The sequence below is a fragment of the Anomaloglossus baeobatrachus genome, chromosome 12 (genome assembly GCF_048569485.1).
Source record: "Anomaloglossus baeobatrachus isolate aAnoBae1 chromosome 12, aAnoBae1.hap1, whole genome shotgun sequence".
In the NCBI taxonomy this organism is placed as follows: domain Eukaryota; kingdom Metazoa; phylum Chordata; class Amphibia; order Anura; family Aromobatidae; genus Anomaloglossus; species Anomaloglossus baeobatrachus.
Genome location: NC_134364.1, coordinates 39,807,148 through 39,834,750, shown reverse-complemented (window position 1 = coordinate 39,834,750; position 27,603 = coordinate 39,807,148). Strand labels below are relative to the sequence as shown.

The 27,603-nt window shown below is 43.5% G+C and overlaps 1 protein-coding gene across 2 annotated transcripts in view; it reads right to left on the bottom strand.

Moving 5' to 3' along the window:
* The window catches only part of RGS6 (regulator of G protein signaling 6), a 538,337-nt gene that overhangs the window by 190,848 nt on the left and 319,886 nt on the right, over positions 1 to 27,603 (bottom strand). For both annotated transcript variants that reach the window (XM_075331066.1, XM_075331067.1), the window contains exon 3: positions 14,649 to 14,748. In XM_075331066.1, coding sequence (XP_075187181.1) covers positions 14,649 to 14,748 — 100 coding nt within the window. The remainder of the gene's footprint in view (positions 1 to 14,648; positions 14,749 to 27,603) is intronic.

Here is a 27,603-nt window from a genome sequence, read left to right as displayed (position 1 = left end):
GGTAAGACAGCCTAGTACCTGCATCCACCTGCACCCCGTTTATCATTTTAACATTTTTTATAGCCTGAGAAAGGGTAGGATCTCTCATTTGCTCACTTTGGAAGTCATCTTTCTGGACTTCCAAATTCAGCCAAGAGGAAGGGGGACAGCCACCCGTGTCCGCCTCTGCCCCGGGTTCATCGGAATCACCCGCCAGAACTGAAAAGGGGAACTGGGGGTTGTTTTCAGCGGATTCCTCCTCTGAACCCTCTTGTGGGGCATCCTCTAGTGGCTCCGGGCCCACACAAGGTGTGGGAGAAGGATCATCCGTGCGGCTACCCTGGGGTACTAATTGGTTCTCCCACAACTGCCAGAAGTGGGGAAAATCCCTGCCCAAAATGATATCATGCAATAGTGCTGGTACTAGTCCCACCCACCTTATGATGCACAGACCCATAGGGCGTAGTAATGCAGGAGACCGTTGTGAGGTACGAGCAGGTGTCTCCATGCACACATGTCACAGAAAATTTATCTGACGGTCCCATCGGGACTGCCACCAGACTGGCCTTTACCAGAGTCACCACACTTCCCGAGTCTAATAGTGCAACAACAGTATTGCCATCAATGGACACTTCACACAGGTGTTTTTTCATATCGCCTTGACATGCAGCAACACACACTACCCGTGCAACCATAGCCCTGCGTTTTTCAAAGTCCGTGACATCACACTGCATCGGTTCTGCAGTTACTGGACAGTTTGCAGCAATGTGGCCCGCCTCCTGGCAGCGGAAACACCTCACGGGCCCCTTGCTAAGACCATAGTTTGGCACCTTAGCCCTCACAGGGCCAGCAGTCCTGTTTTCCTCCTCCACTGCCTTAGGATATTTTCCTCCTCCCCATGACCCTGGAACAGTCTTACCAGATCCTCGTCGAGAAGGGGAAGAGCGAGGATGTGTAGCATCGTCCATAAGTCCTTCTGCCAAGGAATAACGCTCCACTAGATCCACTAGCTGATCCGCTGTCGTGGGGTTTCCATGGCTTACCCACCTCTTCAGAGATGGCGGTAGAGCTCTTAGGTATTTATCAAGAACGATTCTTTGTACCATCTCTGGCGCCGTCAGAACCTCGGGCTGTAGCCATTTCTTGGTCAAGTGAATGAGGTCAAACATCTGTGACCGCGGTGGTTTATCGGGCTGATAAGTCCATTGATGAACTCTCTGTGCTCGCACGGCCGTCGTCACTCCCAGCCGGGCAAGGATCTCGGCTTTTAGTTTATCAAAGTCATGCGCTGCTTCAGGCTCAAGATCAAAGTAGGCTTTTTGTGCCTCACCTGCCAGAAACGGTGCAAGCAAGTCGGCCCATCGCTCCTTTGGCCACTTTTCCCGCTCCGCCGTCCGTTCAAACGTGGTCAGGTAAGCTTCCACATCGTCCTCTGTGGTTAATTTCTGCCAGCACCGACTCACATGAATCACCCTCTGGTCAGCCTCCGCATTACTCTCCGGTACGGTCGCCAGACGCTGCGCCACCTGCTGCAAAAGTTGGCGGTCTTTAACCGTCGATTCCACCAGTTCCTTCAACTGTGCCGACATCAAGCGATTTGCCTCTTGCTGCACAGCTGCGGATTGTACCAGCGCTTTCACCACGTCATCCATTATGATGCGCTGTAACGTGCTGCCCGCGTTCTCCACCACAATGTGATAACACGCTCCGGGATCGCCTTTGCTGGGTTCAAAGGGCACGTATTCACCTCAGGCAGACAGCCGAATTCAAGGTGTAACTGACGCTTGGTCAGGTTTATTGCAGTGAAGCATAAACAAAAAGAAAAAAAAAACACCAACAAAATAAATCCTTGCCTGTCCGGCACTAACTATACACGGTGTTATCCTAACTACCAACTGGAGGGCTTCTCCCTTCCAGCTAAACCATACAAACATCAGGCACTGCTCCTCACAAGTGTCTCCTACACAGACAGGCTTACTGTGTTCCCAGATGGAGACCCTCCCCCAACTTCCCAGATTCCTTTTACCTCCGTCCTTCACCTCCCATTAATCCATTAGTAGCCAGGTGATCCTGGCCAGGCTAAGTCACATAGGACCGATACCGGGGTGAGATATACCTGCCCTCATCCACTAAACCCACATGAGTCTCACAATATATATACATACATATATACATACATACATATATATATACATACATACATACATACATACACACATACTCTGAATGAGTAAAATAACAAATCTAGAATTTAATGTAAAGCAAATATTCCATTCCATTTGCAAATATTTCTGGAAATTGTCAGCGTTCTTTGACCTTTCCCTGCGCCTGTGCATTACGGTACTTTGCTTAACCTGTAGCAGGGCAGAGAGAAGTGTGCATGTGCAGGAGTGCTCTGTAGGACTCACTATGGATGATGTAGGAGCAGGGAGGGAAGACGGCGATCACAAGAAGATAGGAGGTGCCGGACCAAGATCAGAGATGCCCATCAGTCGCACCGCCCCGCAAGTGAGTATAATGAAAGCTGTTTTATAATACAAGCTGTATTATACAGAGCGGCCTGGGCTCTTATATACAGTATTCTAGAATGCTGTATAGAAGGACTTACTGGTGGTGGCCGTAGGTTATAGGGGGCAAATATGGTGACAGGTTCCCTTTAAGGTTAAGGCTTCCAAAGAAGCTTGAGGAAAATCGGACGACATCTTTACCTTGGGGCTTAATACAAGTGTATTATGTGCCTTCTTTAAAAATCAACGCTGTTCAAACAGTTCCCATCTTCAATTTGACCTACATACAACTATTTTAAGAGTCAAGCAGCACAGGCATTTCTAATAGAAACTGATAAAATACCCGGCACGTTAAAGTGCTTTAAATGCCAACAGCTAAGATAACCATTCTACGGACAGCATTTAGGGAGCAGCAGACCTACTGTAAATGGGTCACAGCCAAATTCCTGTGACATAGGATTAGCAGCGATGCAGTGTGGTTAAAACCATGATTGCTGCAGAGGTGGGGTAAGCGCTGTACCATAAAATTAGGAATAAATAGAAAGAGACGCCTCCCTTTGTTTGTTTATGAGCAGAAATCAGGCTACTGCGTTTTCCTTTTTAAGAAGGAACTATAATAAAAAAAACGATGAAATGTATCATCGTCTGGTTTAACACTCTTGATGTTTTGACATTTTTCAAGAAACGCCACTGCTATTATCTGTTGGAGTAAGTCCCCGTGACAGCGTGTAGCTCAAGCAGAAATAATTGGGTAACAAAGAAAGCTGCAGTTTTGTGCCTTGAAAACAGCATGTAAAATAGTTAGGCTGCGATTCTTATTCCTATTTATGTTTCCTTAGTGCTACTTCACAGGGCTGTCGCCAGCGGCTCGTTACACCTATATATGTATGGTGTACAATCAAAGACCTAGGGCATAGTCTCCAAAATGGATGATGTGTTTGCCATTTTTTTTTTTTATCACTTGCATCTTATTATCTAATTCCTCACAATGTCCATTATTTTTAACACTAAGGGGTACTTTGCACATTACGACATCACTGGTGCGATGCCAGTGGGGTCAAACCGAAAGGGACGCACATCCGGCGTCGCTGTCGACATCGCAGTATGTGAATCCTTTTCCATACGATTAACGAGCGCAAAAGCGTTGTCATCGTATGATCGGTGTAGGGTCCGACATTTCCATAATTTTTCAGCAGCGACGGTACAATGTTGTTCCTCGTTCCAGCAGGCAGCACACATCGCTGTGTGTGAAGCCGTAGGAGCGAGGAACATCACCTTACCTGCGTCCCGGCTGCAATGAGGAAGGAGGGAGGTGGGCGAGATGTTTACGTCCCGCTCATCTCCGCCCCTCCGCTTCTATTGGCCGCCTTAGGAAGGAGGCGGGTCGCCGGCCAGAGCGACGTCGCAGGGCAGGTGAGTGCATGTGAAGCTGCCGTAGCGATAATATTCGCTACGGCAGCAATCACAAGATATCGCTGCTGCGACGGGTGTGGGGACTATTGCGCTCAACATCGCAGCATTGGCTTGCGATGTCGTAGTGTGCAAAGTACCCCTAAGACTTAATTGCTTCAAATAGTGTTCTTTTCATTCTTGTTTTACAAATTCTTCCCAGCCGGGTAATGGAAGAAAACCTATTACTGTCTGGTAAATAAAGGCACTATGGGCCAGATTAATCATCTGCTATTTTTTTTTTTTTTCAGTTACTTTTCTTTTATTGCTTTGTGGGTGTCATGAAGCATAAGAGTATGACCAGGGCTCCTAGACTGGCCCTCAGGCTAGCAGGCCCAAATTGTCCCTTATCCCAGAGGTATTACTGATGGTGAAGAGGTCTGGACCGCCAACATAGCCTTGCTCTAGTACCCCCTCTCCCTCACCCCAGGGAAGGGCCGGGACAGGAGTGGTTAAATCCACACAAATAGACAAATGGGGAAAGCAAAACTCTAACTCACAGTAATCACACACAGAGGTATCGGACAAATACGTGACCAGGACATAAAGAGCAGGGAGGGAATGAACAGATGACAAGAGAATTCCCTCAACACACTAAACAACACTCGGTAGTTCACCAGCAAATGGATGAACCGGTATTGCTTAAAGCTATAGTCGCAGCAGGAAGTCAGTTTCCACCATCTTCCACCAAAAGGTGGGGAGAAGCTGTGAAACCGTATTTTTTGGATTATAAGACACATCGGACCATAAGACGCACCCTGGTTTTAGAGGAAGAAAATAAAATTTTAAGCAAAAAAATGTGATCATGACACACTGTTATGGGGTGAGGATCTGTTGCTGACACTGTTATAGGGGTAATGTACCCAAATTCTCTACTAAGGTACCCCGTCCTGGTAATGATCCTCCTGCCTTGTATATTATCCCCATTCTTATATATATATATATATATATATATATATATATATATATATATATATATATATATATATATACACACACACACATACACACACACACACACATATATTATATATATATATATATACACACATACATATACACATACATACATATATACCCCATCATGGTATAGCTCCCATCCTGATAAATACCCCCATCCTGATAAATGCCCCATCCTGGTATGTGCTCCCATCCTGGAATATGCCCTCATCCTGGTATATGGCTTGCATTCTGTGGCACACATAAAAACAAACATTTATAGTCACATTTTCTCACTCCACGCAGCAGCGCTCGTTTTCCTGTCTGTGGCAGCAGTGGCGGCGCTGACCTGCGTGGAGCCGTGCTCACAGTTATGACGTCATCGCTGTACGCATCGCTCTCTACACCCATCAGCGGGCAGGCAGACAGGAGGTCATTGCGATGCTTCAGGGAACGGTGACCGGTGAGTATTAAATGAATTAGCCCCCAAAACCATCTGAAAATCTCAAATCTCATCTACAATGGCAAACTAATATCAATGGACGAATAGTAACTATTTGTGTTCGGAAAATACTTACCGAATACTGAGTACTATTCTAGTCTTATGTCATGCAACAAAATGCTCAGGTTCCCCTTTGACTTGCATTAGGTTCATTATTCTTTTCAATATTCTTTTTATTAGGCTATGTGCCCACGCTGCGGAAAATGCGCGGATTTTGCCGCGGATTTCTCGCGGAAAAGCCGCAGATTTCCCAAAAATCTGCAGCACAGGTACTTCCCAGCCATTTCTATGGCATTTTGGAAATGCTGTGCCCACGCTGCGGATTTTTCCGCAGCGGATTTCGTGCGGATTTTGGTCCGGAAAAATCTGCAACATGTCAATTGTTGTTGCGGATTTTCATCCGCATTTTGGCTTTAAAATTGGGAGAAAAAAAAAATACGCACCAAAATCCGCATCAAATCCACGGCAATTCTGCGGTAAATCCGTGGCAAATCCGCACCTTTGAAAAGGTGCGTATTTTGCGGGAAAGCTGCGGATTTTGATGCAGAAAAATCCGCAGCTACATTCTCCCGTGGACACAGAGCCTTATAGTGAAAAATAGCATATGAAACACAATGCGCACCTTCCAAGTATTGTTCAGAGCAAAAAGTTAATATAACGTAACATAAAACAATGAATAAATGTGAGAAAATATAAGGCACTCGAATCCTGGAGGGAAGGATTTAGATCCAAAGTTCGGTCCACAGTTCTGGATAATTTTTCTTCCCTTGTCGGAAGTACCTCAGTTAGGTGTGTTTACCATTGCAGTCCATGTGAAATCAACAATAAACTTTTGTGAATAATTAACATTAGTGAAATGAACATATGTAAAACATGTCAATAGTAGGATGGGGGGTGTAAAGAAAGGTAAGGATGGTTTCAAGAAGATATTGAGAGACAGGAGGTGTGAGTGGGGTTTAATCTAGATGAGAAATATATCATGGCTGGCTCAGGGGAGGGGGGTGGGAGCAGGTCATGACGCCACCAATTCAAAGTACTCGGAGGATTCTCGGAAATTCAACCAGGGGGCCCAGATGAGTCTAAATTTATCTTGAGAGTGATAAGCTAAAGCTGCCAGCTCTTCAATATGATATAACTGGTCGATTTTGAGCATCCAATTTTGGATAGTAGGTATACTTGTCGAGCGCCAAAGGGGGGGGGGATGAGCAGTTTGGCCGCCGCTAGTAGAAATAGGAAGAGTTTTGTTCGGAGTGTTTTGTGGGTTGCTGACCAAGTTCAGGAAGATTAGGCTGGGTTGGGGGGTTAAAGGACAGTTTACAGATCCGCTTGGTGTAGGTAATTACATTTTCCCAGAAGGGCTGCAACTGGTCGCACTGCCACCAAATGTGGAAGTATGTACCTCGTTCTCTACTGCACCTCCAACATGACCCTGAAGAGGAAGGGAACCATGTGCTAGTTTGAGAAGGTGATGCATACCATCTGGTAACTAATTTGTATGAGTTTTCCTGTACCTTCACGCAATGTGATGGGCGAAAGGATCTCTTATAAATTTGGATCAAATCTCCTTCTGTAAAATTCCTGCCTAGATCTTTTTCCCATAATGATATGAATGCCCTTTTCTGCGGCAGCTTATTTAAGACCAATATTTGATATAATTTAGACAGGACTTTTTCAGGGCATTTTGTTTGCGTAATCATAGATTCAAAAGTGGAAAGGTCCCTTCGGGGCAGCCCATTTGGTAAGTGATCCCGTACCGCTAACTTTAGTCTTTCATATTGAAGGAAGTTGAGTGAGTTTGGGGCTATGATCTTATTAAGCTGAGTCAGGTTTGCTAATGTTCCATCCTCTAACACTAGTTCCACTGGCGTAGTGAGTGTATGAAGCTGATCAGGAGTGCGTGATTGTGTGCTATCTGAGTACAGCCCCGGCAAATCCATTATTCGGATTATCGGGGAAGGTGGGGGAATAAGATAATCTGCATGTTTTGTCCAAGTTTGAAGCGCGTTCTTAAAGATTGAATTACCCGTCGTCGGGTCTCGAAGTAAATGTTTTGCCGAGTGAAGGAAGGGTCTGAACTTCATCGGACTGATGGAGTCTGCGATCAAGGTCCAAAGTTTGTTTGGAGATTTGCGAGTCCAATCTATTATCATTGATAGTATTGCTGCAGTGTGATATTTTTGTGGGTCTGGTGTCCCCATTCCTCCTTTGGACCTAGGTAGTACTAGGGTATTATAAGTCAACCTCGGGCGCCTACCCTTCCAAATATAGTTGATGAAAAGGGTTCTAGCTTTATGGAAAAAGGTCTCTGGTACCTGAATTGGTAAGATCTGTGAGACATAACTAAATTTTGGTAACACAAAGCTTTTTAATAGGTTTTTACGTCCCATCCATGAGACAAATGGGGCTGACCATGAGGCTATTACTTTTAACGAAGATTTTAATAACGGGAAAAAGATTAAAGAGACTAAAGAAGGCCAATGTGAGCATATCTTTATTCCCAGGTAGGTAATAAACTTGGGGGGGGGGCACTTAAAGGGGTATTTATTTCTTAGGGTATCCATTGTTGCTTGAGGGAGCTGTATACCCAAAGCCTCCGATTTGTCCAAATTAATTTTGAAATTTGACAGTGAGCCAACATTAGGTTAATTATTCGTTATGAATACTGGAATAGTAGTTTAGGATTTATTACGAATAATTCGAACATGAATAGTTCCTGTTCGCCCATCACTACATACTAAGAAAAAATATAGGCAAACAGATACACAATGCAATAAGGAATAAATATAAACAAGAAAAAAAATAAAAACTAGACAATAAAAGGCAAAAATGTAAAAATGTAATAATGAATCAGACCCTATATGTTTAGCATATATACTGCAGTTTTAGAAAGATCATATACAGGCAGGTTTGTTGTTTTGACTTTACAGTATTCATGAATAAAGAGTTATATAAATTGGTTGTCTAAGAAAATGCAAAGCTACATCAAAGCAGCAATACATGACAATTCACTTGCACTTTTACTCCCGGTCGTTCTAGGGCTATGTCCGCGATGCTCCCTACTTGTTATCTGCAAACACTGGCTGCAGCTTTGACTTCCCGTATCCTGCAACCAATGAATGTCTTCAGCAAACTCCAGGCATATACTGCGAAGGCCACGGATTGGTTGCAGATGTCATGTGAGGAACGGAAAAGTTACTGCTGTAGCCAATGTGAACAAACGACTGGTAGGAAGCATTTTTGTGTTATCTTGGACATCCCATTTAAACAAACTTTATAACATTCCTATTCTTATCATTACCCAACTAGCTTCAGTTAATTCCCGCATAGCTGGTTTCACACATCAGTTTTTTGCCATCAGGCACAATCCGGCGAAAAAATTGATGCGATGGATCCGTCGAAAAAAACCGGATCCGTTGCATCAGTTTTTTCTATCCATTTCTTCCGTTTTTTGAAAAAACTGAAACCGGTGCGGATTCCGGCATATGACGGATGACGATGGATCCGGCTGCCTTAGGCTTCCATTATAAAACATGCTTTACAGCGCCGGATCCGTTTTTTCGCCGGAGACAAAAATGTTCACTTCAACGTTCCATCCGGCCGCCAGACAAGCAAATTTTGCCAGATCCGGCAAAAACTGGATGGAACGCAAGGCCATCCAGCACAATCCGGCGCTAATAGAAGTCTATGGGGGAAAAAACGGATTCGGCGGCAATAGACGCCGGATCCATTTTTTCGTGTTTTTCCCAGATTGTGCCTGATGACAAAAAACTGATGTGTGAAAGTAGCCTAAAGGGGGCTTTACACGCTGCGATATCACTAACGATGTATCATCCGGGTCACGGTGTTTGTAACGCACATCCGGCGTCGTTAGCGGCATCGCAGTGTGTAACACGTACGAGTGACCTTAAATGATCGCAAAAGAGACAAAAATCGTTGGTTTTGGAGAGGTCGTCCAAACACTAAAAATCGTTGTATCGTACGTAGCGATGTTGTTCGTCGCTCCTGCGGCATCACACATCGCTGTGTTTGACACCGCAGAAGCGACGAACATCTCCTTACCTGCCTCCACCGGCAATGCGGAAGGAAGGAGGTGGGCAGGATGTTACATCCCGCTTATTTCCGCCCCTCCGCTTCTATTGGCCGGCTGCTTAGTGACACCGCAGTGACGCCGAACGCACCTCCCCCTTGAAGGAGGGATTGTTCGGCGGTCACAACAACGTCGCTGAACAGGTATGCGTGTGACGCTGCCGTAGCGATAATGTTCGCTACGGTAGCGATCACCACATATCGCTCGTACGACGGGGGTGGGTGCTATTGCGCTCGACATCGCTAGCAATCGCTAGCGATGTCGCAGTGTGTAAAGCCCCCTTTAGTCTGCAAAAATGAATAAGCAGGAGATAAAGAATAGATTTTAAAGGGAGTCTGTCACCAGTTTTTTGTCACCTAATCTGAGAGCAGCATGATGAAGGAAAAGATACCCTGATTCCAGTAGTGTGTCACTTGCTAAGCTGTACAGTGTAGCTTTTATAAATTCATTGTTTAATTAGCAGGAGATTATCATTAGAGTACTATTTGGCATGCTGGGAGGTAGTCCAGCAGATGCATGAGTTCTTTATAACCCTGCTCTACATTCAAATAACTGCTAGATCTGCAGAAGAAAACATTGATTTTATCAAAATGACAGCAAACAGCTCAGTAAGTGACACATTGCAGGAATCATGGTCTCTGTCTCTACATTATGCTGCTCTCAGATGGTGGAGCGAAAATATGCTGACAGATTCCCTGTAAAAGATGCACACATCGTTATTAGATTTACATTTGATGAAAGTAAAATAGTGCATTACGGAATCATTTATGAGGACACTGTATTAAAAAAAAAAACCTTTTAGGGCTTGTGGACCTCATTGCGGAGAGGTGAGTGTCTACCACAAGCGACCCTACTCTGTGAGCCACAGAAGTGAACTGCAATGGTTCAATAGCTCTTTCTCCGACAGTCCTGACATATCCATCTATAACACTGACAGCTATTCATGTATATGGCAACTACGCAATATTAAATCTGTTATGCAACAACTGCTCGAGAAAAAATGTGGAGTTCCATGGCTGGTCAAGATTTTCAGCATGTCTCCAGAATACAGCTGGGTGTTCCCTTTAAATACACATTTATAATAAACTAGCTGTAGTACCCGGCGTTGTCCGCGATATTAACGAAGGGTCTCTATGTTTCTCTCCCACTCTCCCTGTCTGTCTGCCTTCCTCTCTGTCTATTTCTCTGTCTGTCTGTCTCGCTGCCTCTGTCTGTCTCCCTCTCAGTCTCCCTCTCTGTGTCTCTCTGTCTGTCTCTCTCTCCACCAAAATCCTATTACCTGACACATAAGCTTCTTATACTAAGAATGTCCTTCGTTGCCTATAGCAATCAATCAGAAGCTCCTATTATTGACCTGTACCTCCCAGCTCCATTGACTTTAATGTAAGCAGATCTCTTGGTAAATAACTGTAAAGAGCGGGGTAAAATTTTCCCCTCAAAACATAGTCTATGATGTTCCCTGAGTCAAATGGTGGCTGTGCAAAATTTTGTGACTGTAAATGCGATGGTGTGGATTCCTTTAGGGGACATACACACACACACACACACACACACGCACATGTGTACCGCCCTGTGCTCGGCGGCAACCGAGCCTCTCGGATCCGGGCTCGCTGGTGGGTGGCTCGAGCGTCTCTGGACCCGGGGGCCCCGTGGTCCACTTCGATCTGAAAGGGGGGGCTGGCGCTTTTAGGGGGACGTAGGTGTACGGCCGGAGCCGTGTTTGAGTTTGTGACGCCACCCACGGGATGTGGTGAAGGTAGGCACTACCGCTGCAGTTACGGGGGCACTCGGGGGAGATGTTATGCAGCAAGTTGTTAACTCCTCCGTGGGCAGGGATGGTGGCCCCGGGACCCGTTGGTGAGGTAGTTGGGCGGTGCAGGGAGGTGCGCGGCCGGAGGGCACTGTTGTACTCACAGTAACGTACACGAGTCTCTGGTAAACCAAGTTGATGGTGGCCGGTGGCCGCAGCCGGCTGCGTCTGGTCCCCCACCCGGTTGGTGGTCTCTACCTTTCTCCTGCACCGTGTTGTGTATTTGTGGGCTACCCGCGCTTCAGCGTCGGAAGTCAGTTCCCTGGCTTTGTGGATGTCGGGAGAGCCCTTTTGCCCGCAGATGCTGGCCCGTGGAATCTCTCTGCCTGTGCGGTGGCTTTCTATCCCCCTCGTTGGGCTGTTTTCTTCAGTCGGGACTTTGGGTGGGAAAGGACCTAAAGTCCAGACCGCAATCAGTTAATTAATTCAGTCTAGTGGCTTCTGGACCTCGTTTCAGGGTCTGAGTACCCACCTTTGTGCTCCGGTTTCCGAGTCGGTACCGGCGGGCCACTACCCTGTCCCGATCCACCACGGTTCCACCGAGCTGTCTTCCTGGCTCCTGCAGGCTGAGGCCACCGTATGCCTCCTAGCCAAAGGTGCCCGGGCTCCAACCCTGGCACCTGTTAGACGGCTGCAGACCTGGGCACAGGCCTGCTTCCACTCTACTTCACCTCCACTAACAGACAGCTTACTTTTCCCGCCTCAGGCTCTCTGGACTCCTCGGTGGGCGGGGCCAACCGCCTGGCTCTGCCCCCTGGTGTCTCCATCAAGCCCTGAGGGGGGTGACTAGGTTTTAATGGTTGGCTGATGACACCTTTTTAGGGGACAGCTGTTGTGCGAGGGCCTATCTGTGACTACCTGGCTAGTCCAGGGCGTCACACATACACACACACACACACATGCACATACACATACATACATACATACACACACTTAGCTTAGCTTTATATATTAGATTCCATCTATATCATGGAAGTTGCTAGCTTCTTGAATTGATGTAGCAATGTGTTAATCTGGGATGCCAATCGTCCAGATATTCCAGGACAGTCTGTAAAAATAGGGCACTTATTGTATTGCTCATAAAAATATGTAATGTGTCCATGATTTTTTTGAAGTTGAAAAAACTTATACAGATTACTTTAGTGTAATTATCATCATTTTACAGTTTAGAGTGAACTGATGTCTTCATATCAGAACTAAGGGCTGTAGACATTTATCACTTATAATCAGGATTCATTATGGCTTTACAATGTGTCCGTAAACAATATTGTCTGTCCCTGATTTTTTGATAAATTGGTCCAAAAAAAAAAAAAAGAATAAAGTCAAGTTGGCAGCCTTGCTGTTAATGTCGGAGGAGAACCTACTCTACACTAATTCTTTTGAATTAGAAAATCTCTCCCCTAGGAATATAGAACAATATATGTAAATACTTTACTGCAAGTATTTTACAAGAATGTAAATATGAATCTGCTGAAGCTGAATAATAGCAGTGGCCAATACCGATAAGATTTCCATCCTCTGTACTGTTACCACCTGCTCGCTTATGCTGGATGATGGAGCAGAGGCGAGGACAGTAAGGATAGTGTTCCTGATAACATCTCTGCTGAAAAAGTGTACAGAAAACAAGGACATCTGTCAATTTAAAGGGATTTTCCACATCCACAATTTGTGTCTTTTGAAAGTCTGACAATATGGAGAGATAACTGCAATATAGCCGGCCAGAAAGCCAATCCCAGGCACCAAGTGAACGGGGGCAGATTGACTGACAGGCAATGATCAGGTATTTTGTATATTGATATTGTGATGGTAAAGATGTCTGAAATATTCTTGCATGTTTGGCCAACATAAGTGTAAGATTGCCTGAACACAAGTAGATGATATAACTGCAGGCAACAATTCATTTAATAAAACATTACCTTACACCAAATATACAAATATTGAAATTACATAGTTTGGTTACCGGTTTATTTTTTTATATAGGAGTAATGTTTTAAAGGGAACCTGTCACCAGGATTTTCCCTTATGAGCTGCGGCCACCACCACTGAGCTCTTAAATACAGGATTCCAGAATACTGTACATAAGAGCCAAGGCCGCTCTGTATAATAAATAACACCTTTATAATACTGAGTCCAATGGATGTTGCTGTTCTCGGTCCGGCAAATCCTCTCTTCCTGCAATCACGGTCCTTCTCCACAGCGCCATATTCATGAAGTATCCTAACTCATTCACAGAGAGGCCTCAATTGTGCTCCCGCACATGCCCCCTTTGATCTGCCCGGCTGAGGGCAGAGCAAAGTACTATAATGCGCAGGCACAAGAAGAGGTCAAAGACCGACCGCGCATGCACCCTACAGTACTTTGATCTGCCCTCAGCCGGGCAGATCACAGTATACATGCGCAGGAGCGCAATGGAGGCCTCTCTGTGAATGATGTAGGATGCGTCATGCACACAGGACTCGGCAGGGGGATGCAATCATATAAGATGGAGGAAGCGCCGGAGCGAGAGAAGCAACACCCATCGGACCGGACCACTCCTAGGTGAGTATTATACAGGTGTTTTTTATGTTCTACAATGCGGTCAGGGCTCCTATATACAGTATTCTGGAATACTGGTTATATGAGCTCACTGGTGGTGGCCGCAGCTCATAAGGGAAAATCCTGGTGACAGGTTCCCTTTAAGTAAAGGCCCTGTCACACACACAGATAAATCTTTAGCAGATCTGTGGTTGCAGTGAAATTATGGACATATTGTTCCATTTGTACACAGCCACAAACCTGGCACTGATTGTCCACAATTTCACTGCAACCACAGATCTACCACAGATCTACCACAGATCTACCACAGATCTACCACAGATCTACCACAGATCTACCACAGATCTACCACAGATCTACCACAGATTTATCTGTGTGTGTGACAGGGCCTTAAGGTATTAGGGGCCCCTGTACCTCGGACATGCTGGATAAATCTATTATTTTACAAAGTTATTGTATTAGTTTGATCAAACTGGTATTATAATTTGGTGCTATATTTTTCTTGTGTGCAATTTTGGTTTATAGATTGTGATATTTTACTGATTGGGTTTACATGCACTCATTATGATCACATTCAAACCAACCTTTTACACCAATCAGCCAATGTCAATGGTATTTAACGCGGTTACTTATACATAAGAAGATAATTGCGTTAATCTCCATTTTCATTTATTGGACAGTGACTGAACTTACTCCCTATTAGGATGGGGGACAAGACTCTTCGCTATACAGATCAAGGACGTCCTAGATGTCAGACCATAACCAATCCCAATCTGAGGACATGAGATAACAATAGTCACATGGATTATAGAACGAAGACTAATAAAAAGTCATCAATACCTGTAACCACACTCGGAATTTTAGACAGGAAGCTTTTGACTGTTCTTATAGGGACTCCACCAGATTTATCATCCTGCATCCTGGTGATGATATCCTCAATCTGTAAGAGAGAAAATATATGTTTTGTCACGATGAGCTATGAGAGAAAAGGATATCATTCCTTTTGGATTCATTTTTGTTGTTTATTATTCAGAGGTCACAGACTTTACTAATTACTGCAATTTACCAATCACATCCTATTAAAACATTTCAACATCTGAGACAAGAGTGCAGAAATGGAAATGCCGAGGAGCAGCCTGACGGAAATTGATTTTCAAAAAATAGTGTTGCTCTTTGTGTATATAAAATCCAATGTTTTGCATCCTAAACAAATTTAGAGTTAAATAATCTAGGTAAGCAAAAGAAAGTATACAATTAAAAAATTGCCAACGCTACTGAAAAACGGGAAAAACATTTCCAAGTGCGGGAAAATTGCAAAATAAGTACAATTGCACAATTGATTTGGGGTTTTTTTATTTACCTTGTTCACTATATTGCAAAACTGACCTAAGTGGTGAAAAAAAATCTGAAATTTGTAAAAAAAAAAAAAGAATTGCGCTTTTGTCGCCATTTCCCGAGACCCGTAGCATTTTCATTTTTTTGGGATCTGGGGCTCAGTGATGGCTTATTTATTGTGTCTTCAGCTGACAATTTTAATCATCATTTCTGCAAACATACGATGGATGTTTTGATCACTTGTTATTGCATTTTAATGCAATATTGTGGTGACCAAAAAAATGCAATTTCGGTGTTTAGAATATGTTCCTCATTGTGCCGTGTACCGATCAGATTAATCAATTTCATATTTTGATAGATCGGGCATTTCTGAACACGGCGATACCAAATATGCGTAGTTTTTTATTGATTCATGGGGCAAAAAAGAGGTGTGATTTGAACTTTTAGGGTTTTTTTATATTTTTTTAATATTTTCAAAAACTCTTTTTTTTTACTTTTTATACTGATTTTACTAGTTCCCCTAGAGGACTTTAAGCCTGCACTGTCTGATTGCTTCTCTTGATCAGAGCGATGCTCTCATGTGAGTGCTTTTGCTCTGCCAGCATTCACAAGAAACACATCATGGCAGTGACAAGGATCATTATCTGACCCCGTGCTGCCATTCCAAACCATTGGCACCCTGTGATAGCGTCATGAGGCTGCCGATGGCGGTGGGGAACGGTGCGATCCCCGACGATGCATGTTAGATCATGCTGTCAGAGTTTGAAATTGCAATCTAAGGGGTTAAACAGATCATCAGACATATGCGGGGACATTTACAACAGTACATTTCTGCATGGGAAATCCCCCATGCACAAATGTCCTGTTGTAACATCCCTTAAGATATTGTCCAGTACTTTTACATTGATGGAATATCCTTAAGCGGGCTTTGCACATTGCGACATCGCAAGCCGATGCTGCGATGTCGCACGCGATAGTCCCCGCCCCGTCGCAGCAGCGATATCTTGTGATTCCTGGCGTAGCGAACATTATCGCAACGCCAGCTTCACATGCACTCACCTGTCCTGCGACGTCGCTGTGGCCAGCGTCCCGCCTCCTTCCTAAGAGGACGGGTTGTACAACATCACAGCGACGTCACACGGCAGGCGGCCAATCAAAGCGGAGGGGCGGAGATGAGCAGGATGTAAACACCCCGCCCACCTTCTTCCTTCCGTATAGCCGCCGGCGGCAGGTAAGGTGATGTTCCTCGCTCCTGCAGCTTCACACACAGCGATGTGTGCTGCCGCAGGAATGAGGAACAACATCGTACCTGTCGTGGCAGCGTAATTATGGAAAAGTCGGAGCCTACACCGATGATACGATAACGACGCTTTTGCGCTTGTTAATCGTATCATCTAGGATTTACACACTACGATGTCGAAAGTGACGCCGGATGTGCATCACTTTTGATTTGACCCCACCGACATCGCACGTGCGATGTTGCAACGTGCAAAGCCGCCCTTAGGATAGTAAATGTAGAAACTTGGCACTCAAGATAAATATGAATAGTGGTCTTTTATTGAGAAGAATTTGTAGGACCAGCACACGCACAGACGTTTCGGTCAAAGATCTTCATCAGTGTGCGTACAGGGGGTCCTCAGAAGGTGTAGCAATTGGCGTAGTCAGGTATGACGCGGTGTCCACCGCTGTCTATGTGGCAACGCTTGACTATGCCAGTTTCTACACCTTCTGAGGTCCCCCTGCACGCACACTGATGAAGATCTTTGACTGAAATGTCTGATCTTGTGCTGGTCTTACAACTTCTTGTCAATAAAAGACCACTATTCACATTTATCTTGAGTGCCAAGTTTCTACATCTACTTGAGACGGTTTTGGACCCTACTTGACCACCACCCCAGAAGTGACGTGTGTATCAACTCACTAAGTATCCTTAGGATAGGTCATCAAAGTCTGACTGGCCAGGGTCCGACACCTTGCACTCCCGCTGATCAGCTGTTCTTGGTCCTAGCCACGGCAGTAGGCGGTCACCAGAAATGCTCAGTTCCGGAGCTGCTCTGTCTTCTTATAGTGGCCGGGGGTAAGGCACATTCGCCTCCTATTTTTTAGAATGGGAGGCGGATGTGCAGTACCCGGCTGCGGCCACTATCAGAAGATGGAGCAGCTGTGGAACTGAGCATTTCCTGCTGCCGCCTCCCGGACCGAGGGCAGCTGATCGGCGGGGATGCCAGGGTCAGACCCCGGCCGATCAGACATTGATGACCTATCCTATGTATAGGTCATCAAAGTAAAAGTACTGGACAACCCGTTTAAACCATGTGCTTTTGTCTCAATAGTTAATTTGTAAACATGCCTGAAGAAGGAGCCTTTGGGCTCTGAAAGCTTGCAAATATAAAAATTTACTTTTTAGCAATAAAGGTATTGCTCCTAGAACACTTTTACATTTTTTTGAGCATACATATTTACATTTATTTTTCGGGCTAACACACTACCACAATATAATTTTGTGCATTGTGTTTAGCAGAAAAGCTTTCAGCCTCCATAGGTTCAGAGCACATTCACAAAGCAATACAAGTAATGACATATATAATTTTAGAGAACGTATAGTATATTATATATAACTGTAAAGATGCTCTTTAAATTGATTTTAGACAATCACTGCACATGAAGAGCAAGTAGGAAGTTGGAAATTTTGTTTTGCAAGTCTTAAAAAAAAAAAATGAGTTGACCCTCATGAGTAAGATCTGTGCATCCAGTTCTGCAAAGAGATAAATTGACCATGACCCCTGTGTATGCATTTGCAATAGGCCACTTGGGAGCAGTTATGCTATATAACATACAGGATTATTGTAAATTGGAAAATCATTTACTCTGTGCTGCTTTACCAGATGAGAAAATCTTCCTGGAAGTCTGTATTCATAGATCTGCAATTCTCTGTACAGACTGCAGCTCTCTGCTATTTTTACCTAATGCATGCTAAACCTTACAAAATACCTTAAAGGGGTTTATCAAGTAAAGTATTTTATTGCACGTCGATCACTTGGAGGACAATGACAGACGTCAAGAACAAGACTCTAGAAAATCTCAAGAACAAAAATCCTTTCTAACCTATGTTACCTATTAATATTAACATTTCTAATGCAATGTAATACAATTTAAGTATTGTTTGAGATGAAGAAAATAAACATGGATGTTCTCTTCCAAAATCAAACCTGCTCAAGTGAGTAGAAACAGACCAATTTAGGGTAGTAGTAGTAGTAGTAGTAGTAGTAGTAGTAGTAGTAGTAGTAGTAGTAGTAGTAGTAGTAGGTGATGTGCTTTGCAAGTTGTACGGATATAAGATAGGGCGCTGTTGCCAAAAATCTTAGCGCGGTTGTCCCTTACAAACATATTGGTGTAGATTTCTACATTATCCGTTGATGATAGTGGTAACGAAAAAGAAAAAATTTAGGGGAACTGGTGTTTTTAAAAACATGTGAAATCTAGGTTTAGGCCCTGTGCGCACTAGACGTTTTTGCTGCGCTTTTTGCGGTGTTTTTTACAGCCTTTTGTGCAGAAAATGCTGTGACAGTGCTTCCCCAGCAATGTCTATGGGTTTTCAGAAGTGCTGTCCGCACACAGCGTTTTTTTGTAGCTGCGTTTTTGTGGTGACCATAAAAACGCAGCATGTCAATTATTTCTGCGTTTTTCACAGCGTTTTTCACTCATTGAATGCAGTGCACAAAAACGCAGCCAAAAACATGTCAAAAACGCACAAAAAACGCACTCGCGGTAAAAACGCAGGTGCGTTTTTTGTGCGTTTTTGAGGACAAAAACGCACAAAAAACGCAGCGTGAAAAAAACACCTAGTGCGCACATAGCCTTACTGTATCTGCAAATGCAACAGTACAAAACCAAAATGTATTACCTAACAATAAAGGAAAAGTATACTATAATCCTGGATATGATCACTTTACTAGTTCCCCTAATTTTCTTTTTCCTAAATTACGGTATTTAAATGGAATCTTTCAGCAGGATTCCACATCCCAAACTATTTATATGCGCATGAAGCTCTTTCAGGGACAAGTCTAGCAATACATTTACATGTCCAGTCCATTCCTCCCTTACTGAGAAATCAGCTTTTAAATTGATATGCAAATGAGGCTGTAGGGCTATGGTAGATCTGAAGCCTCAGTCACTCCAGCTCTATTCTCCACCCAGATAAACCTCATCCTGCTTGACTGAAAGCCTCCATCCTGTGTGATTTCAGGCAAGCAGGAGGCGGCGACCCTAGACTGGGAATAGAGCTGGAGTGACGAAGGTTTCAGATTTACCACAGCTCTTTAACCTAATTTGCAAATCAATTCAAATACTGTATTGATTTCTCAGTAATGGAGGAACAGACTGGCTACTAACATTACCGGTATCTTTGCACTGTCCTGCCCTCCTCCCCACCAACACATCCATCCTCACGGCTGCTCAGCAGTGGCTCCTGTGTCCCCGATCCCTGCCGCCAGATCCAAGGTCCTGCGCACGGCGTACCCGTTGCTGCATCTAATCATACCAGCTGTGTCTGCCATACCTGCTGTTCCCCTGGCTGTACCAGCCATGCCCTCTGCACCAGTCCATCTGCCATCCAATCTAGTGCATATCATAGACTGTCCGCATCCGTACGCCCAACCCCTGGGATCAGCTGTAATATCATCCTGTCTCCAACTTACCATACCTAAATTATCTCTAAGACCCCAAGACCAGTATGTGGGAATCCTGATCTGCTCATCTGTACATGGTTACTCAGTAGAGATGAGCGAACCCGTTGTTCATTGTTCGTACCAAACACAAACTTTACAAAAAAAGTAGAGTTCGGATTCGGAGTTCATGTGCTTTATACATACAAACCACTCACACGAGCACCGCTGTGCTCGGATACGCTCGTTCTCAGCCCAGTGCAAGATGTTTGCAGTGTTTGAACGGTGCACACTGGCAGAAACAACAGCATGATCAAATGTAGTGTGCACCAAACAAGAAAAAAAAAGAAAAAACCCTGCCCATCTTCCCCCAGAAATGATCAGTTTATGGATGGCTGCATGTGGGTGCAGACTAGAACTGCCCAATTAGTGACTTCCATTGGGGTTCAGGTCAAGTCCAGGTCCCAAACCAAACTTTATCTAAAGTCTAGCTGAACGAATCCTCCAAGGGTCCGTTCATTTCTACCACTCACATAATTCACCTTCTTGACACGTGCTCTTGGTAGCTATTTGGCAGATTATTGTATCAGCACCAGGTCAATCAGACAACGGGCCAAATATCATGGGCCCGTGAGCCACATGTGGCTCTCAATCCACAGGTTTGAGACCTCTGCTCTAAGGGTTACTTTACACGTTGCGACATCGCTAGCATCAGCTAGCGATGTCGAGCGCGACAGTACCTGCCCCCATCGCACATGCGATATCTTGTGATTGCTGCCGTAGCAAACATTATTGCTACGGCAACATCACATGCACATACCTGGTCGGCGACGTCGCGGTGACCGCCGAACAATCCCTCCTTCAAGGGGGAGGTGCGTTCAGCGTCACCGCGACATCACTAAGTGGCCGGCCAATGGAAGCGGAGGGGCGGAGATGAGCGGGACATAACATCCCGCCCACCTCCTTCCTTCCGCATAGCCGCTGGAGGCAGGTAAGGAGATGTTTGTCGTTCCTGCGGTGTTACACACAGTGATGTGTGGTGCTGCAGGAACGACAAACATCGTTTCTGCAGCAGGAGCGACATTATGGAAATGAACGATGTGACACAGATCAGCGATTTTTGACTGTTTCACGCTCGTTCATCATCGCTCCTAGGATTTACACGTTGCGATGTCGCTACCGACACCGGATGTACGTCACAACAACCGTAACCCCAACGTTATTGTGGTAGCGATGTCGCAACGTGTAAAGCCCCCCTAAGAGCCAAGCGAAGCTCAATAAAATAAATGTCAAAGGTTTTAGTAGAAATAAATTTAAAAAAATATCAACATGAGTGACAAATTATAAGGTCTACAAATGTACAAATGTTCTGGCCACCAAAATTTGTTTAGCCAAAATATTCAAGAAAAATAAACCAAATAGTCAGTTAACCTCTTCCTTTATTTGTCCCTTTAAAAATGTGATGGTAGAGACTAGGATAACTCAAGTAATTAAATCGATTTTTACTTTCTGCCATTTAAGGCATACAGTTAGGTCCAGAAATATTTGGACAGTGACACAAGTTTTGTTATTTTAGCTGTTTACAAAAACATGTTCAGAAATACAATTATATATATATAATATGGGCTGAAAGTGCACACTCCCAGCTGCAATATGAGAGTTTTCACATCCAAATCGGAGAAAGGGTTTAGGAATCATAGCTCTGTAATGCATAGCCTCCTCTTTTTAAAAGGGACCAAAAGTAATTGGACAAGGGGCTCTAAGGGCTGCAATTAACTCTGAAGGCGTCTCCCTCGTTAACCTGTAATCAATGAAGTAGTTAAAAGGTCTGGGGTTGATTACAGGTGTGTGGTTTTGCATTTGGAAGCTGTTGCTGTGACCAGACAACATGCGGTCTAAGGAACTCTCAATTGAGGTGAAGCAGAACATCCTGAGGCTGAAAAAAAAGAAAAAATCCATCAGAGAGATAGCAGACATGCTTGGAGTAGCAAAATCAACAGTCGGGTACATTCTGAGAAAAAAGGAATTGACTGGTGAGCTTGGGTACTCAAAAAGGCCTGGGCGTCCACGGATGACAGCAGTGGTGGATGATCGCCGCATACTTTCTTTGGTGAAGAAGAACCCGTTCACAACATCAACTGAAGTCCAGAACACTCTCAGTGAAGTAGGTGTATCTGTCTCTAAGTCAACAGTAAAGAGAAGACTCCATGAAAGTAAATAGAAAGGGTTCACATCTAGATGCAAACCATTCATCAATTCCAAAAATAGACAGGCCAGAGTTAAATTTGCTGAAAAACACCTCATGAAGCCAGCTCAGGTCTGGAAAAGTATTCTATGGACAGATGAGACAAAGATCAACCTGTACCAGAATGATGGGAAGAAAAAAGTTTGGAGAAGAAAGGGAACGGCACATGATCCAAGGCACACCACATCCTCTGTAAAACATGGTGGAGGCAACGTGATGGCATGGGCATGCATGGCTTTCAATGGCACTGGGTCACTTGTGTTTATTGATGACATAACAGCAGACAAGAGTAGCCGGATTAATTCTGAAGTGTACCGGGATATACTTTCAGCCCAGATTCAGCCAAATGCCGCAAAGTTGATCGGACAGCGCTTCATAGTACAGATGGACAATGACCCCAAGCATACAGCCAAAGCTACCCAGGAGTTCATGAGTGCAAAAAAGTGGAACATTCTGCAATGGCCAAGTCAATCACCAGATCTTAACCCAATTGAGCATGCATATAACTTGCTCAAATCCAGACTTAAGACTGAAAGACCCACAAACAAGCAAGACCTGAAGGCTGCGGCTGTAAAGGCCTGGAAAAGCATTAAGAAGGAGGAAACCCAGCGTTTGGTGATGTCCATGGGTTCCAGACTTAAGGCAGTGATTGCCTCCAAAGGATTCGCAACAAAATATTGAAAATAAAAATATTTTGTTTGGGTTTGGTTTATTTGTCCAATTACTTTTGACCTCCTAAAATGTGGAGTGTTTGTAAAGAAATGTGTACAATTCCTACAATTTCTATCAGATATTTTTGTTCAAACCTTCAAATTAAACGTTACAATCTGCACTTGAATTCTGTTGTAGAGGTTTCATTTCAAATCCAATGTGGTGGCATGCAGAGCCCAACTCGCGAAAATTGTGCCACTGTCCAAATATTTCTGGACCTAACTGTACATTTACAAAACACGAAAGGCACCCTTAGGTAAACAACCTGGGTATATAGAAGCAACGCTAATAAATAATGAAAGTATCATAGAGTAAATTCAAAATATTTTTATTCCATCATTTTTATTCAAACATAAACCACACCACAAAGGAGATCATGTTACATCCAAAAAACTGCCTCAGGTTAAGAAGGTTTGGCATTAAATATCCTATTAAACATTTAGGCGTAAATTTTCCACATATAAATCAATTCACATGATGCGGTAGTTCACCATCAAAACAGTGCACTCATGCTATAAGTTGTTCCCAGATTTTAATTTTATTATTTGGCTATCTCAACAGTATATCTCCATCTTAGTGATTTATTAGGAAATTCTTCTACACATTTATATAGAGATTCAAGAAACAAATGGCAGGGAATTATTGCTTTGCCTATCTGCAGAAAATACATATAAACATATTTATTTTATTATCTTGATTCTGATAATATTATTATGTGTCTTGAATTAATCTCTAAAGATCTCCATTTTATCAGTAAAAATCGATATCAACCAGTTTACTCGTTTTATAAACCTTGGAAAGACAGCCAAATTTCACATGTGGGAAACAGTAGATACAAGCACAAAAAAACCGGAACTTTCTTTTTTTATATATATAAAGACATGTGTCATAAGCATGAAGCCCGGCGGTTTAGGGGCGAGATTGCCGTGCTGTGTCAGACAAATCTTAAATTTAGAAAAATCCCAATGGCAGAAAATTCCAATACCGGCTGCTAGACAAATAGCCTTTTGCAAATTAACCTAAACCTAGGCATGTGTACTCGTGACGTGCCTCTACCCTGCAGTCGGCTAATCTATTCTTAGCCAGCCAAAACCGCACAAGGCTATAATCTATGTGGCCATAACCATATGTAAACCCACACTATGTCAAAAGTTGAAACCAGCAGATTAGAGGAGGAATTACCGTACCACCTAAGGTGAATCTAATCATCTACCCGTCAGCCGTCTGATCAATTCATAGTCAGCCTGAAGCCGCCCACGGTTATAGTTGGTATGATCATGACAACATAGATTTCACGGTGTGTGCCTGACAATATCTTATAGCATCACGCGAATCGCATACATAACATTACATCACTTTCTACCGCTATCAGTAATATTAATAATCTGAGCGTAAACCAAACTGTAATGAATACCTGAGCAGTGGATGACTCTCTCCTTTCCCCGACATACGTTTCGCGCCAGCTTTTTCAAGAGCGCGAAAAAGCTGGCGCGAAATGTACGTCGGGGAAAGGAGAGAGTCATCCACTGCTCAGGTATTCATTACAGTTTGGTTTACGCTCAGATTATTAATATTACTGATAGCGGTAGAAAGTGATGTAATGTTATGTATGCGATTCGCGTGATGCTATAAGATATTGTCAGGCACACACCGTGAAATCTATGTTGTCATGATCATACCAACTATAACCGTGGGCGGCTTCAGGCTGACTATGAATTGATCAGACGGCTGACGGGTAGATGATTAGATTCACCTTAGGTGGTACGGTAATTCCTCCTCTAATCTGCTGGTTTCAACTTTTGACATAGTGTGGGTTTACATATGGTTATGGCCACATAGATTATAGCCTTGTGCGGTTTTGGCTGGCTAAGAATAGATTAGCCGACTGCAGGGTAGAGGCACGTCACGAGTACACATGCCTAGGTTTAGGTTAATTTGCAAAAGGCTATTTGTCTAGCAGCCGGTATTGGAATTTTCTGCCATTGGGATTTTTCTAAATTTAAGATTTGTCTGACACGGCACGGCAATCTCGCCCCTAAACCGCCGGGCTTCATGCTTATGACACATGTCTTTATATATATAAAAAAAGAAAGTTCCGGTTTTTTTGTGCTTGTATCTACTGTTTCCCACATGTGAAATTTGGCTGTCTTTCCAAGGTTTATAAAACGAGTAAACTGGTTGATATCGATTTTTACTGATAAAATGGAGATCTTTAGAGATTAATTCAAGACACATAATAATATTATCAGAATCAAGATAATAAAATAAATATGTTTATATGTATTTTCTGCAGATAGGCAAAGCAATAATTCCCTGCCATTTGTTTCTTGAATCTCTATATAAATGTGTAGAAGAATTTCTTAATAAATCACTAAGATGGAGATATACTGTTGAGATAGCCAAATAATAAAATTAAAATCTGGGAACAACTTATAGCATGAGTGCACTGTTTTGATGGTGAACTACCGCATCATGTGAATTGATTTATATGTGGAAAATTTACGCCTAAATGTTTAATAGGATATTTAATGCCAAACCTTCTTAACCTGAGGCAGTTTTTTGGATGTAACATGATCTCCTTTGTGGTGTGGTTTATGTTTGAATAAAAATGATGGAATAAAAATATTTTGAATTTACTCTATGATACTTTCATTATTTATTAGCGTTGCTTCTATATACCCAGGTTGTTTACCTAAGGGTGCCTTTCGTGTTTTGTGATTGCTTTTTGAAGGCTAAGTTGATGTTTTTTGGACCTTGTGTGTTTCTAACTAACTGTACATTTGTGAGGAAAACCCATCAATCATCACATATTGGTAGAATAAAGATGGCGGTGATTGAGAATTGCCATCCAGTCTGGTGGGGTCCCTTGTCTGTGACATATGACTTGGGTTTGGATGTACACACAACTAAAGGGGGCTTTACACGGTAGCGATATCGCTAGCAATTTGTAGCGATAGCGAGCGTGTAAGTACCCGCCCCCGTCGTGCATGCGATTGTTTGTGATCGCTGCCGTAGCAAACATTATCGCTACGGCAGCGTCACACATACTTACCTGGTCGGCGTCGTCGCTGTGACTGCCGAATAATCCCTCCTTCAAGGGGGAGGGACGTTCGGCATCACAGCGACGTCACCGCAACGTCACTAAGCGGCCGGCCAATCAAAACGGAGGCGCGGAGATGAGCAGGACGTAACATCCCGCCTACCTCCTTTCTTCCGCATTGTGGCCGGCGGCAGGTAAGGAGACGTTCCTTGCTCCTCCGGTGTCACACATAGCGATGTGTGCTGCCGCATGAGCGATGAACCACCTGGATAAACAACCCTTACCGATTTTTGAGTTTGGGACGACCTCTCCATGGTGAACGATTTTCACCATTTTTGAGGTCGCTTAAGGTCGCTGGTCAGTGTCACACGCTGCGATATCGTTAATGACGCCGGATGTGCGTCACTAACAACTTGACCCCGACGACCAAACATTAACGATATCGTACCGTGTAAAGCCCCCTTTACTTTGTGTACAGACATATATAGCACAAACAAATGTAGGGCTGCCTAAAAATAAGAAAATATGTTACAAACAGTAGGACAAAAAAATCCATTACATACTACACATGTAAGAAAGCGCAGGTGGTACAGCATAGTTGTCTTTTAAAATTAATTTCACTATGTTCAGATGACACTGCTGGGAAATGAAAGCCTCCAAGATCCCGGCTTTGTAAAGAAATTTATAATTCATCAGAGCGCATGCAGTGCCTTTGAAATTAGGGTCAGAATATCGAAGACATCAAGAATTTTGCTTTTTTAGCATCTTTCCTTAGCATCAAAACACTTTGTATGATAGGTGCTGGCATTTTTGTCCTCATATAAAGAAAAAAAAATCTGCTGCATTATGTGTAATCAGTCATGTTAATCACTTTATTTTCAAGAAAATAAATATCCAAAAATAGAAATTAAATAACAAGAGCAAAGTGGTGAAGAATCAGTGTCACAAGCAAGAAAAGGCACATATAACTGCATGGCAGGCCAAGCTATGCAGAAATGCTGTTATATTATTTCAAGCCAGAACCAAATGGCAAGGGTGCAATATAGTCAGACATTACTAATCTGCTACCTAGTGGTCCAGGAATCTTGCTTATTTATTTTACTAACTTATATAGAGCCATTAATTTCACAGCACATTACAGATATCATCATCACTGTCTCCACTGGGTGTCATGCTTGGTCTGGGGGGATACCAGATGAACGGCAAAAAGGGGGAACCTTGTCTCTAGGGAAAGGGAAGATGGAGACCCCTAGTAAAACTTATCGCTGGCCCCTGGCTCCCCTGATGCCCCTAGATAAGTTGCACATCTATGCACCAATCAGTATACCTAGGCCCTGGCTGACCCTGAAGTACAGTGCTGTGCAAATTAATTGGGACAAAGCAAAAAAACACATATTTTTGAATATTTAATAATAAAATGTTATAATGCACTGTTACATACAAATTTTAGTAAGAAATATGTTCTCCTTTAGCAGATATGAGATTTTCAATACATTTTGGCATTGATTCTACCAAGTTGTTGCATAAATTCTTCAATTCTTCATCATGGAACCACACTTGTATGGCACTGCTTATCATGCGTTCTTTGGTTGTACAGTCCATTTTGCTAAGACGTCTCTTCACAATGCTCCACAAATTTTGTATAGGATTTAAGTCTGGTGCATTGCCAGGCCAGCCCAGCACTTTTACTTTATTTTCTTCCAGGAATTTCTTCACACACTTGGAATTGTGGCGTGGAGCCAAATCTTGTTGGAATGTCCCTTCAAATTTATGCATGAATGGCACAATACAATGTTTTAA